Source organism: Moschus berezovskii, chromosome 14 (genome assembly GCF_049115385.1).
Source record: "Moschus berezovskii isolate FMDL1 chromosome 14, NW_MosBer_1.0, whole genome shotgun sequence".
Lineage (NCBI taxonomy): Eukaryota > Metazoa > Chordata > Mammalia > Artiodactyla > Moschidae > Moschus > Moschus berezovskii.
Window position 1 is genome coordinate 57,002,731 of NC_142473.1, and position 12,619 is coordinate 57,015,349.

At 52.0% G+C, this 12,619-nt stretch overlaps 1 protein-coding gene across 1 annotated transcript; it reads right to left on the bottom strand.

The window, feature by feature from the left end:
- Nucleotides 1-1,211: 1,211 nt before the first annotated feature.
- On the bottom strand, nt 1,212-8,057 carry UCP2 (uncoupling protein 2). The gene is made up of 8 exons (XM_055423652.2): nt 7,903-8,057; nt 6,955-7,111; nt 4,099-4,322; nt 3,732-3,942; nt 2,623-2,817; nt 2,440-2,541; nt 1,980-2,160; nt 1,212-1,658 (listed from the first exon to the last, which is right to left on the bottom strand). Exons 3-8 carry the CDS (start codon nt 4,222-4,224, stop codon nt 1,544-1,546), a joined length of 930 nt encoding a protein of 309 aa, XP_055279627.1. The 5' UTR covers nt 4,225-4,322; nt 6,955-7,111; nt 7,903-8,057; the 3' UTR covers nt 1,212-1,543.
- Between the last annotated feature and the right edge of the window lie 4,562 nt (nt 8,058-12,619).

Here is a 12,619-nt window from a genome sequence, read left to right on the forward strand (position 1 = left end):
CACTGACTGGATCCCCTGTTTAGGCTGACCCCTTGCCACCCTGGCCTGATTCATGACACCCAACCTTGTCCCTCCTGGGGACTGTGAGACCTCAGCTCAGGTGAGGAATCCTGGGCCCTCTTTCCTTCTCCACAACCCTAACACGTTGGACCCCTTGCCTGAGCACTGAAGGGCCCAGCCTCCAACTCTGACTGGTGGGGAAGGCCAGGTAGCACCAGCTGACTGAAGCAGGAAGGTCTCTGGGCCTGGCTCCACAGCCGCCTAACAGGACTTCTGAAGGACCCCAGCACTGGCTCCTTGGGGAAGGGTGAACAGGGGGAGGCAGGAATCTGGTTCCTAGACTCAGTTCAGCTGCAGATCTCCTATGTGTCCTTGCCTGCATGACCTGTCCCAGCCTTCAGCTGGGACAGCTTCTTCAGACATCTATAAAACGGGCCTGGATGGCTTAATTCCAAGGGCCCAGCTGTGCATGAGATGCCTCGAGATTCTGGAACCTCAGAGTCCCCAAACCCTTGAAACAGAATAGCTCTGCCCATCTGTCTTCCTGACTGAGGCCAGGTAGCAGGAAGAGGGGCAGGGAGGCTGACACCCCTGCTTGTCATTGTCACCACCTCCCTGCCTGGGATCTCTAGCCTGGGATGAGGGTGAGACTCTAAATGGAAAGACTCCTCAGGCTGAGGCTGGATGTCTGCTCTGCAGCCTGCTATAGACCATGCTGCCTCCTAAGGGTGTTAATGTGGAGGATGGACTTGCCCTCACTAGGCCTGGGACTTGGGGGAGGTGGGTTTCCCATTTGTAAAGTGGAATAAAATAAGTCATAGCATCTAAGATCCCCAAGTTCCTCTAAATCTTCCAAGCGGCACAGGAGATGCAGGGCAAACAGGAACACTCATTCTGCAGAATAATAGGCCCAGGGCCTGCTGGGGGCTTGGAGGCAGGTGCTGGAGTACCAGGAGCTGGTGAGTGAAAGCTCAAGTGGTCTGGCGAGAGAGCCAGGCAACTGCAGACTCCAGGCCGCTCCTTCACTTCCCATCTCAGCCCTGGCCTGGTCTGGAGACGGAGGTGGACCAGATGGCCTCCACCTATAGTGGACTGCTGGAGGAAGATTGGGCCTGCCCCCCTTTCCAAGGCAAGTGGTTCCTCCCCTGCCCACCAGGTGCCAAAAGGGCCCAGTAGACCAAGACCTGTGGTGATAGAGAGGGAGGAGATGCCAAGGTTGAGCTTGTTTTATGGGTGACGTGCTAGTTGGGCTCGGGGGCAGGAAGCAGGATAAAGAGTCAGGCTGAGGGCTTTCTAGGGGACTGGGGGCTTGAGATCCTGGCTGGTGCCAGGCTTTCCACAGTGGCAGCTGGGGTCAGCTCCACCTGGACTATGAGAGGGTACGGGGAGCTGAGGGGTGAGAACATGGGGAGGGGGAAGGGAGATGGTGGGAAAGGGAGCAGAGGAGAGGGATGGGGAGAGAGGGAAGGGGAGAAAGGGAGGAAGAAAAAGGAAGCAGGGCCAGGCTGCAGCCGGAGCCAAAGCTGATTAGGTCAGCAGCTGCTCAGAAGGGAGCCTCCCGGGAAGCACAGGCAGCCATGAGGGCCCGTTTCAGCTGCTCGTAGGTGACGAACATCACCACGTTCCAGGATCCCAAACGGAGAAAGGAGGGCATGAACCTAGAGGGGGAGAAAATACAGGTCATCTCCAGTTCACCCTGGCATCCTGACAGATGTTCTGTCTCCTAGGAAGTCGGGATGGCCCAAGAAATGGAGCTGTGGGCTGTGGGCAACAGTCCCCTGTGAGTCTCCATTTTAACACCCATAAAACAGGCATGATAGCAGCTCCAGGAGGGAGGAGGTAAGAGCATGAGAATGCCAGGACCGGAATCAGAAACTTGACATGTGGCTGCCACTCAGTCCCAGTGGCTGTCTCTCATTTGTGTGACAGGTACGGGGGGCAGGAGGCCTGGAACTGGGAGGGGCAGGTCAGAGGCTCACCCTTTGTAGAAGGCTCGGGGTCCCTCCTTCTGGAGCATGGTGAGGGCGCAGTGGCCAGCGCTGCTGTACTGGCCCAGGGCAGAGTTCATGTATCTCGTCTTGACCACGTCGACAGGGGAGGCGATGACAGTGGTGCAGAAGCCCGCCCCGAAGGCAGAAGTAAAGTGGCAAGGGAGGTCGTCTGCCAAAGAGGAGCAGAAGGCATCAGGACTCCTCCCCAGATAATTTCAGAAGGAGATAACTGAAGTAACTATGGTCTCGTGGTTTTAGACCCAGAGACTCCAGTGGGAACCTCTCCCAGTGCCTCTGAGAGTCGTTTTGCCCATGTAGCCTCCGGGACTCAAGGTGCATGGTGGCAACTTCACCCCAACTGATTTCAATTCAGTGAGAGAAACTCACTGCATCAGCAAAGGGGAAATGGGATGAAGGATGAGACCCAGCATCATCTCCCCTAATTCACCTGTCATTAGGTGGGCCTTCAGGAGAGTGTCCTTGATGAGGTCGTAGGTCACCAGCTCAGCACAGTTGACAATGGCATTGCGAGCGACATTGGGAGCTGTCCCTACAGGAGGAAAGGGTGTCTACGTGAGACCAGGGAGTAGGGGAAGAGGAAGACAGGGAAGAGAAAACAGCTGGTACGCACCTTTCCAGAGTCCCCGAAACCCCTCCTCTCGGGCAATGGTTCTGTAGGCCTCAACAGTGCTCTGGTACCGCCGGCCAGCTCCAGCCCGGGCCTGCGCTTGGAACCGAACCTTCACCACATCCGTTGGCTGGGCCACGGCCACGGCCAAGGCACCGGTGGTGCTGCCTGCCAGGAGGCGGCTCCCGATGCCGGCATCTGTCGGAAAGCCATGGGGGTCAGTGGCCAGCTGGGCTGCCACTGGTGTCCAGCTCTCCTCACCAGAACCACATCACTGATCTGTCTTCACTGTCCCGTTAATAAGACCCAGACCAGCTCTGCTCTAAGCATGTCTTGCATCACACAGAGTCTATTATGTGCTGGGCACTGGGACAGAGCAAGGGACAGGACAAAATGAGGCTTAATGCTGTTTTCTTTCATAAAGCATCTATTCCCTTCATTTCACCTGCTAAATGGCCCTGAGAAATCAGGAACTTTTTTCTTTGGCTGAGTTGCATAGCTTGTGCCATCTTAGTTCCCCGACTAGGGACTGAAGCCAGGCCCCAGCAGTGAAAGCCCTGACCACTGGACCACCAGGGAATTCCCAAGAATCATTTCCATTTGACAAACATGAAAGGCTTTCTCAGACTGGGATTCACAGGACTTGGGTTCTCATCCCTCATCTACTTTTCCCTGACGTGATCTTGGAACAAGGAAACCTTTCGATCTGGGTTCTCAGTTTCCACAAGTGTAGAATGGAGGGTGGACGTGGCATGTTGAGAAGGTGAAATGGAAGAGCACTGGCCTTGAAAGAAGAAGTCCTGGGAGTTTTCTGGCTCTTTATTGTGAGCCCTTGGCCGAGTCCCCTCCCCCACCCCAGGTAAGCCTCAGCCTCTCCAGCTGGAACATGGGGATGATACCATCTGCTCCCGAAGTGGTTGTGAAAACTGTCACGAGCTGATGGCCTGCTCAGAGCCTGACTCAGCCCAGGAATCATCAGAAGAATCAGGGACCTCTGATCTGAAATTCCTCCTAGAGGTCTTGAGGCCTAAAGGAACTGTGCTGCTGGAAGAACTAGGATCGACCATCACTGAGAAGAGGCCAAGAGGCCTATGGCCCAGCTCCACACTCACGCTCAGAGCCCTTGGTGTAGAACTGCTTGACGGAGTCGTAGAGGCCGATGCGGACAGAGGCGAAGCTCATCTGGCGCTGCAGGCCGGCAACCAGCCCGCTGTAGAGGCTGCGGGGGCCCTCGGTGCGCACCATGGTCAGGATGGTGCCCAGCACCCCGCGGTACTGGGCACTGGCCGCAGCCTGCATTGGCCCCTGCCTTTCTCCTTGGATCTGCAAGGCCAAGGCAGGTGGTTGCCCTCCCCATCTCCTGCTATCCCTGTGCTCTAAAATTTACGGTCCCCAAAACCCCACTGGCTCTTGAGGAGTCTGCATCTTGGGGAAGGAGCAGACTAGCCACCCTCAGAAATGCAGGCTTCATCCGCTCACCTGTAGCCGGACTTTAGCAGTATCCAGGGGAAAGGTGATGAGGTCAGCAATGCAGGCAGCTGTGCCTGCCCCCAGGAACTTCACAGTGGCTGTAGGGGGCACATCTGAGGCCTTGAACCCAACCATAATGACGATTCCCGCAACCTCCCAGGAGACGAACAAAAACTGGAGAAGGGGGCACCTTCTGTCAGCAACAAGACGAGACAGAGGAACTCTGCCGAAGACTAAGCCAAGGAGAGATAAGGTCCATCAGCAGCCAAACCTCCAGAACTTCTCTTACTATCCCGCCCCTACCTTCTCTGATAGCATCACCTCCCTAAGCAAGGGCTCAGAGCTGTCCCTTGAGGGCAAATAGGAGTGAGCTCTACAGGTACTCAAACAGGGGCTGGAGAAGTAATTCCTGCCTGAGAAGTCCTCTCCTTCACCACGTGGAGTGTCTGGATCACAGCTGCCCTAGTACTGCCTTGCAAACAGGCACTGGCCTAGCCCTTTGTCTGCTGGCTACAGAGATTTCACTGATGCCCATGTTCCTGATTCTGTTCTCTGTCTAGAGGGCAGGCAGATAAGGGGGAAAGGTTTCAGCCAGACTAAGACCTGACAGGTACAAACCCACAGGCGTTATGCCCTGGATGTCTTAAGCAGAAGAGGTTCCTATGAATCTGGAATGGTCTAAGTCTAGAAGAAAAGGAGTGAACAAAACCTATTCAGCCCCTTCAATTTGGTCTCACTCTTCCCCACCAGCCCACACACAGCTTGGGCTCTCTAGAGTCACTCTTTCAATGAGTTCGCTTTGCCGGGTGCTGGTTCACTGAGTATCTACCCTATAGGGAGGCTTATTGTCTGGCACTGGGGGTTGGCAGGTGTTTCAAGCTGCATTTGGGGCTTGCAGAAACATATTCTCAAAATTCAAAAGAGGGAACATCCACCTCCACTGTGAGAGAAGAAAGGGTGGGTAGTCAGAAAAGACTTAGGAAAGGTAACATTTAGCTGGGCTTTGAAGGATACTGTACAGTTCTTAGTGCTAAGATTATCTTCCTCCTTTCCCAGCCTACTGTGTAACACCGGGAAAACTATTCCCTCTCTGGCCAGTTTCCTCTCCTCCTATAATACAGGGGGAGCCATGTCTTCATGAGAGGTGGGGATGGGGAAGTGGTGCAGGTCAGAGCTATAAAGAATGACAAAGGAAACCAAAACCTCCATTTTGTTCTCAGAACTGGAACAACACCCTCCTCCCCTGCCTTGGGAGGAAGTGAGCCCAGCACCCCAGTGGGGGAGGGTGACCTGCTTCTCTCCCCTGAGTTTACTTTGACGAGGAGTGGCTACTCTGAGCTCCACCTAATTGGCTATCCCTGTTGCTGGGGCTGCGAGGAAAGAGCTGGCCAACAGAGGAATGATGTGGCGACAGTAGTGAACATACAGACCGATGGAAGCAAAATGTTCACCAGGCTTCTTCCTCCTGGGCCTCTCATCCCAGGTGGCTGGGCAAACGGGAAATCTAAAGGCTATTCACGACTCGGCTGCTGGCCTTATTCTGTTTCCCTGGAGCCTGGCCCACATGAGGCTCAGTGAAGGCTGCACTCAGGCAGCGGAAGGGGTTGGTGAAGGTGTTCCCGAAGCCCCAGAGTCCCTGCTCTGACATTCTCATCCCCCAGGAAGTGCTCCACACCTTTCCTCACCCCTCTTGTACGTTCTATTAGCTCACTTACTTCTCAGAGCAGCCCTGTGAAGGAACTTAGTAAAAGTCCTGTCTGCAGGCTCCAAAGCTTATACAATTTGCTTTACACTGGTGCCCAGGTCATTTCTTTCCTGTTTTCTCAGCCCCAGGCCCAGGCAGGGCCTTTCATGAGGAAGTCCAACATCCCAATTCTCTTGTGACAATATGACAGTTCTGGGGTGGTTCAGGCAAAAAAGGCATCCCTTCTGGGCATCGGAGACATGATAACAACATGAGTCAATCATGTCCTGACCTTGATCTAGGTTGCAAAGGTCATGTCCTGACCTTGATCTAGGGTCAGAGAAATATAAGACCCAGCCCATCTTGGAGACAAGTGCAAAGGCTAAGTTGCCATTTTGAATATCGCCTTGGGTTTGCCATCAGTCAGGTCCTTCAGAGGCATAGGTATGGGAAGCAAAGGTCCCTGTGTTAAAGACCCTACTAAGAAGATTAAATTAAACTAAGGTCTAACTGGAAAGAATTAATCATATATTCAGTTCAGTTCAGTTCAGTCGCTCAGTCGTGTCCGACTCTCCACGACCCCATGAATCATAGCACGCCAGGCCTCCCTGTCCATCACCAACTCCCGGAGTTCACTCAAACTCATGTCCACAGAGTCAGTGATGCCATCCAGCCATCTCATTCTCGGTCGTCCCCTTCTCCTCCCGCCCTCAACCTTTCCCAGTATCAGAGTCTTTTCCAGTGAGTCAACTCGTCGCATGTATTACTCGCCAACAAATAACCAGTTTCACCTGATTATCGCAGTCTCAGGAACAGTCCAAAACATACATCCTAATCAATTAGGTGACTCCTAATCGAAATCTCAAGGGTAGTCAAAAGCTTGAGTCAACAATATGTATTTAGAACACTAGGTCCTCTGCTGCTGATTTCCTGGAGCTAATCACTGTCCCACTGCGGCATCACTGAACTCCTCCGTAACATGGGGATTACCATCCTTGGCTTGTCAGGGTCAGTTTAAGGGCCAGAAGAAGACCAAGGATATAGGAAGGTGCTTTGTGAACTCCAGGAGTGACTTTACTGGGATGGTGGTGCTAGTTATTTTTGTTAATATCCTGCTGACCCCGCCCCCAGACCATAGGGCTGAGGCAGTAGAAGACTCCTCCCTTAGACTGGACTCTTACCCGGCTTTGTTAGGTCCCACACTGAGGCCTTCAAGGTCAAGCTTCTCTAAAGATGTCCCGTTCTTCAAAGCCGCCAGTGGCTATCATGGCCTGATCCCTTTGGTTTTCCATAGAAAATGGTTGGTAGACGAAATACCTAATGGTCATACTATGTGTCCTGAAGAGAAAAGGAAGAGAGTTTAGACAGGGAAATGGGCCTTAAAAGGACTACAAACCCAGCAAAAGTAAAAGGCCCAAGGCACATTAGCATATTCAGTCCTTGCCTGGGGGATGTGAGGGTAGGGAACAGGGTCCATTTCCCACAGGGCAGCTGGGGACTAATTAAGTCCACACAGTGGAGGAGAGGGGCAGACACATGGGAGGAAGGGATGAGCCCAGAAGTCCTCCCTCCCCGGTCTGATCTCTTAGTATCACACATTGCTCTTTCAGATTTCTGCTTTAGTGTAATTCAGTACTCTGCGGAAGCATCCCACAACACAGCAGACTCTGGTGAGTGGGAGTGCTGGAAGTGAGGTGGGGGGGCATCAGGATGGTTCAGAGACTAGGGCCCAGAGCAGGGCTTGAGAAGGTTAGAGAGGTTGGAGTGGGCCCAGCGGAGGCCGCATCAAGCAGCTCAAAGCCTCCTATCAGCAGAAAGAGCCCTAGGAAGGCCTGTAGCCGCCTGGAATGGGAGAGGTCCTTCTGATCATCGCTGAAGGCCTCCCACCCTGGCAGAGGAGAGGGCTTATATTACAGCCTTTTGAGCGCGAGAGGTAAAGAACAAAGGCAAAACAGGAAAAGAGTGAAAGAAGAGAGATTAAAAAAAAAAAGACAAAACGGTAAAATACAAAATAGGGTGGGAGGCGAGGAGGGAAATTAAAGTTGCTGCGTGGGTCCCCTCGCCTGGAGTAGCGGGAGGAGGGCAGGTGTTGCGGGTGCGGGACTGGGGCGGGCCGGGGCCGGGCTCACCGGGCCGCAAGGAGAACAAGCGGGTACAGGCAGTTCTGTCGGTCGGCGGGCTGAGGGCGCGTCCACGGAGCGCAGACAGTACTCGATCCGAAGGCGCGGCCGGCGGGGCTTGCAGAGAGGTAGGAGGAGGGTGCTGTGAGACTTAGAGCTCGGGGCGGGGCCTGCGGGGAGGGGCGGGGCCTGCGGGGGGCGGGGCCTGCGGGCTCCGAGGACTGGGCGGCGGCGACCCTTGAGCCGCAGAGGGCGCCACGCCCAGGGTCGTCTTCGCGCCTTCTTTCACTCCCATTTCCGGGCTTCGGTCCCCGCGGCAGCCCTTTTGTACCCCATAGGGTTCCCCCTCACCCCGCCAACCTCATTGTGAGGATGGCAAGACTGACGCGTGGGAAGAAGCAGAGGCTGCCCAGGGTCATACACGCCTCTGGCCCCTAGCCGGGGCTCTTTCTAACAGCGCCCAGAGGCTCGGGTAGAAGAGCACTCCGTGCTTTCGCGGGCCCGGTTCGCTACACCAACTCGGCCACCAGTGTTTCCGCCAACCGCCCGCTCTCCCCAGGCGCCCGCGCGGGCTCTCCGGGGCGGGGCCTCCCGACCGGCCTCGCAGCAGCAGGTGGCCTGTCACCGCCAACGGCCGCTGGGCGCAGCTGGGTTTCCTGCCGCCTGAGGGTGCCCGGGGGACTTCTGGACGGGGCGGGGGCACCGAGCGTGGCGCTTACAGACGAGCCAACGGGCTGCCGCCCCTCGAATGAAAAGCCCAAGTGAGAAGGGCCTGGATTTGCTGGATGCTTAGGCCCCAGCATGAGGAAGGGATGGTAGGCGAGAAACCTGGCCCCTCAAGTGGCTGGTGGTCTTTTGGGGTGACAGACATGTAAATAAGCGGTAATTGTGTCCTGTGGCGGGACAAACACGTGCACATGGAGTATAGGACTCTATGTTCGCCCTTGGACTCTTGTGTCCCTACTTTTGGGTACCTTCTGTCCCCCACTGCCTCTTTTCAGCCTTGTAGGCTGTCTGGGACTGTTGTGAGAAATTGTGGACGTTGTCTGCCATTCTAGTAAACAAAGTTGCCCACCATCTCAGTTCCGTAATGCTCTGGCCGTTAGCCACTGTAACCTCCCAACCACAGTGAGCCCTGAGAGGAATTCAGGGTGGAGGAATACAGGAAGCATTCTGTGCTTTGGGTACTACTGGCCTTCCGTAGTTAAGATGCATACCTAAGGGATAATTTAAATGAATCCAGATTCTTACATTTTCATATATACAGAAAACCACTAATCATTAATTGAGATGTCTGTTCTTTATGGTTGACAGTAATTTTTTGATGTTCAACTACATTTTTTTTTCCCAGCAAAATATTTATCCTGGCTTTTCTCTTAACCTCTTTCAAACATGTCCTCAAAGGTATCTGAGAGGCCCTCTCATGGGCTATCTTCTTCAGTAAGACTCCCAAGTAAAGTTTAACCAGTTACTTTCAGGTTGTGTGTTTTTCTTCAGTTGCAGCTGTTTGGCCTGCTGTTGAAAGTGCCTTTGGAAAGTGTAATGGGAGGATCTGAGAAGATGAACGTTTAGTGTGTGCAGTTACTATGTTCAGGTTCGTTGTGGATACTTCTGCATAACCCTGTGAGACTGGTATTAACCTCTGATCTACAAATGAGTGCCAGAGAGGTTAAATCATCTGCCTGATGTCACACTTTTCTAAGTCTAGTACTTGTGCTCAGTCGTGTCCGACTCATTGCCAGCCCACGGAATGTAGCTTACCAGGCTCCTCCATGGGATTTCCCCAGGCAAGAATACTGAAGTGGGTTGCTGTTTCTTCCTTCAGGGGATCTTTCTGACCCAGGGGTCGAACCCATATCTCCTGCATTGCAGGTGGATTAATTGCCATCTGAGCCACCAGGGAAGCCCTGGCAGATTAATTTACCACTGAGCCACACGGGTCACAATGTTAGGAAATGGTGAACCATGATTTAAGCCCAACTCAATCAGGTCCATTTGGGTATTTTCCATAAGCAGAGGGAATTGTCAGCCAGGAGACTATAGCTGGAACGGGACTGGTTAATTACAGCAGAAAAGAAAAAACACATTGAGTACATGTTCCTGGAGGAAACTGCTGCTGCTGCTGCTGCTAAGTCGCTTCAGTCATGTCTGACTCTGTGCGACCCCATAGATGGCAGCCCACTAGGCTCACCCATCCATGGGATTCTCCAGGCAAGAACACTGGAGTGGGTTGCCATTTCCTTCTCCAATGTGTGAAAGTGAAAAGTGAAGTCACTCAGTCGTGCCTGACTCTTAGTGACCACATGGACTGCAGCCTACCAGGCTCCTCCGTCCATGGGATTTTCTAGGCAAGAGTACTGGAGTGGCTTGCCATTGCCTTCTCCGGGAGGAAACTGAAATCAAACCAAAAATTTATTTCTGGCACTGGAGTCTCCCATCCACTGCTGGCCTAGGTTTTGTACATGAGCTTCTGTCTTTGGCTGTGATGAACAAATTCCCAGGATACTCCACAAATTTGTGGGGAGACTACCGAACTGGTTGGTGATGTTTGAGAAGACATGAAAAATAGAGTAGAACCAAAAGCCTGGAAATAAAAGTGTTACCCTGATTGCCAGAATAGGGAAGAGTCTGTATTTCAAAGGCTCCATACCTGTGAGATATTTATTCATCCCTAGCAAAATTCATGGAGAAGGCAGTGGCAACCCACTCTAGTACTCTTGCCTGGCAAATTCCATGGATGGAGGAGCCTGGTAAGCTGCAGTCCATGGGGTCACTAGAAGTCAGACACGACTGAGCGACTTCACTTTCACCTTTCACTTTCATGCATTGGAGGAGGAAATGGCAACCCACTCCAGTGTTCTTGCCTGGAGAATCCCAGGGACGGGGGAGCCTGGTCTGTGGGGTCGCACAGAGTCGGGCATGACTGAAGTGACTTAGCAGCAGCAGCAGCAAAATTCAAGGGACTGTTAGAAGGATGATATGTGGACATTTAAAAAGGGAGTAGGTATCACCAGGATTTAATGTGGATTTCTTAAGAGGTCCTGTTAAATTCTCTTTTCCTTGGAATGGGCTAGGCAGATGAGAACAATGCTATAGACAGTGTATCTCTGGACTTTTAGCAAGCAACTTATCTAAGTCATAGGATGTTTTATGGAGAAAGAAGAATGGTAGTATTAACTGTAAAAAATGAGCAACCTAAAAGTTGAGAATGATGTTTACTTAGGACATTACTGAGGAGGTAAGCCAGGGATACAGCCTCTCAGATACCTCTGAGGAACTGTTCTGAAGAGGTAGAGGAGGAGCCAGGGTATACAGGCTGTGCTCAGTGCTCAGTCATGTCCACCTCTTTGCGACCCCACGAACTATAGCACGCCAGGCTCCTCTGTCCATGCAATTTTCTAGGCAAGAATACTGGAGTGGGTAGCCATTTCCTTCTCCAGGGGATCTTCCCCACCCAGAGATCGAACCCCAGTCTCTTGTGTTTCCTGCATTGGCAGGCGGATTCTTTACCACTGTGCCAGGAGTTCTTGCAAAAACAACAGGAGTATACAGGAGTTCTTGCAAAAACAACAACAACAAAACAAACCCAGGTAGTTGAACAACAGAAGATTACAGCTAATTAAAGAAAAAAAAGACATCTCAAGTTAATGAATTTAGCACTTTTCTATGTATGGGAAGATGCAGCAGTCTGGACTTAATGAAATTATTCTTTTGATTTGCACATTAACTATCTAGGGACAGTATCCTGTTTTTCGCCATCCTGAATCCCCTCAGGGTGCACTGTGGTGGGTGACTTGATGGTCTTAACATCCTCTGTTTACTCCTCTGGCAGGCAGACGTTCTTTGTCCACCCACCGTGGGTACAGTTCAGTTCAGTCACTCAGTTGTGTCCGACTCTTTGGACCCGAAGGACTGCAGCACACCAGGCCTCCCTATCTATCACTAACTCCCGGAGTTTACTCAAACTCATGTTCTTTGAGTCGGTGATGCCATCTAACCACCTCACCCTCTGTCGTCCCCTTCTCCTCCTATCTTCAGTCTTTCCCAGCATCAGGGTCTTTTCCAATGAGTCAGTTCTTCGCATCAGGTGGCCAAAATATTGGAGTTTCAGCTTCAACATCCGTCTTTCCAGTGAATATTCAGGACTGATTTCCTTCAGGATGGACTGCTTTGATCTCCTTGCTGTCCAACGGACTCTCAAGAGTCTTCTCCAACACCATAGTTCAAAAGCATCAATTCTTCTGCACTCAGCTTTCTTTATAGTCCAACTCTCACACCCGTATATGACTAATGGAAAAACCACAGCCTTGACTAGACGGGCCTTTGTTGGCAAAGTAATGTCTCTTCTTTTTAATATGCTGTCTAGGTTGGTCATAACTTTTCTTCCAAGGAGTAAGTGTCTTTTAACTTCATGGCTGCAGTCACTATCTGCAGTGATTTTGGGGCCCCCCAAAATAAAATCTCTCACTGTTTCCCCTTCTATTTCCCTTGAAGTGATGGGACCAGATGCCATGATATTCGTTTTCTGAATGTTGAGCTTTAAGCCTTCTTTTTCACTCTCCTGTTTTACTTTCATCAAGAGGCTTTCTGCCATAAGGGTGGTGTCATCTGCATATCTGAGATTATTGATATTTCTCATCCAGCCCAGCATTTCTCATGATGTACTCTGCATATAAGTTAAATAAGCAGGGTGACAATATGCAGCCTTGACTTACTCCTTTCCCTA

Bases quoted from the DNA above. Each gene is read 5' to 3' on its own strand.
- UCP2 (XM_055423652.2), bottom strand. From the start codon at position 4,224: ATGGTTGGGTTCAAGGCCTCAGATGTGCCCCCTACAGCCACTGTGAAG. The intron at 3,943-4,098 runs GTGAGCGGATGA...TTGGCCTTGCAG, and splicing joins CTGCTAAAGTCCGGCTACAG to ATCCAAGGAGAAAGGCAGGG. The intron at 2,161-2,439 runs GTGAATTAGGGG...CCTCTTTGGCAG, and splicing joins GAAGGCCCACCTAATGACAG to ACGACCTCCCTTGCCACTTT.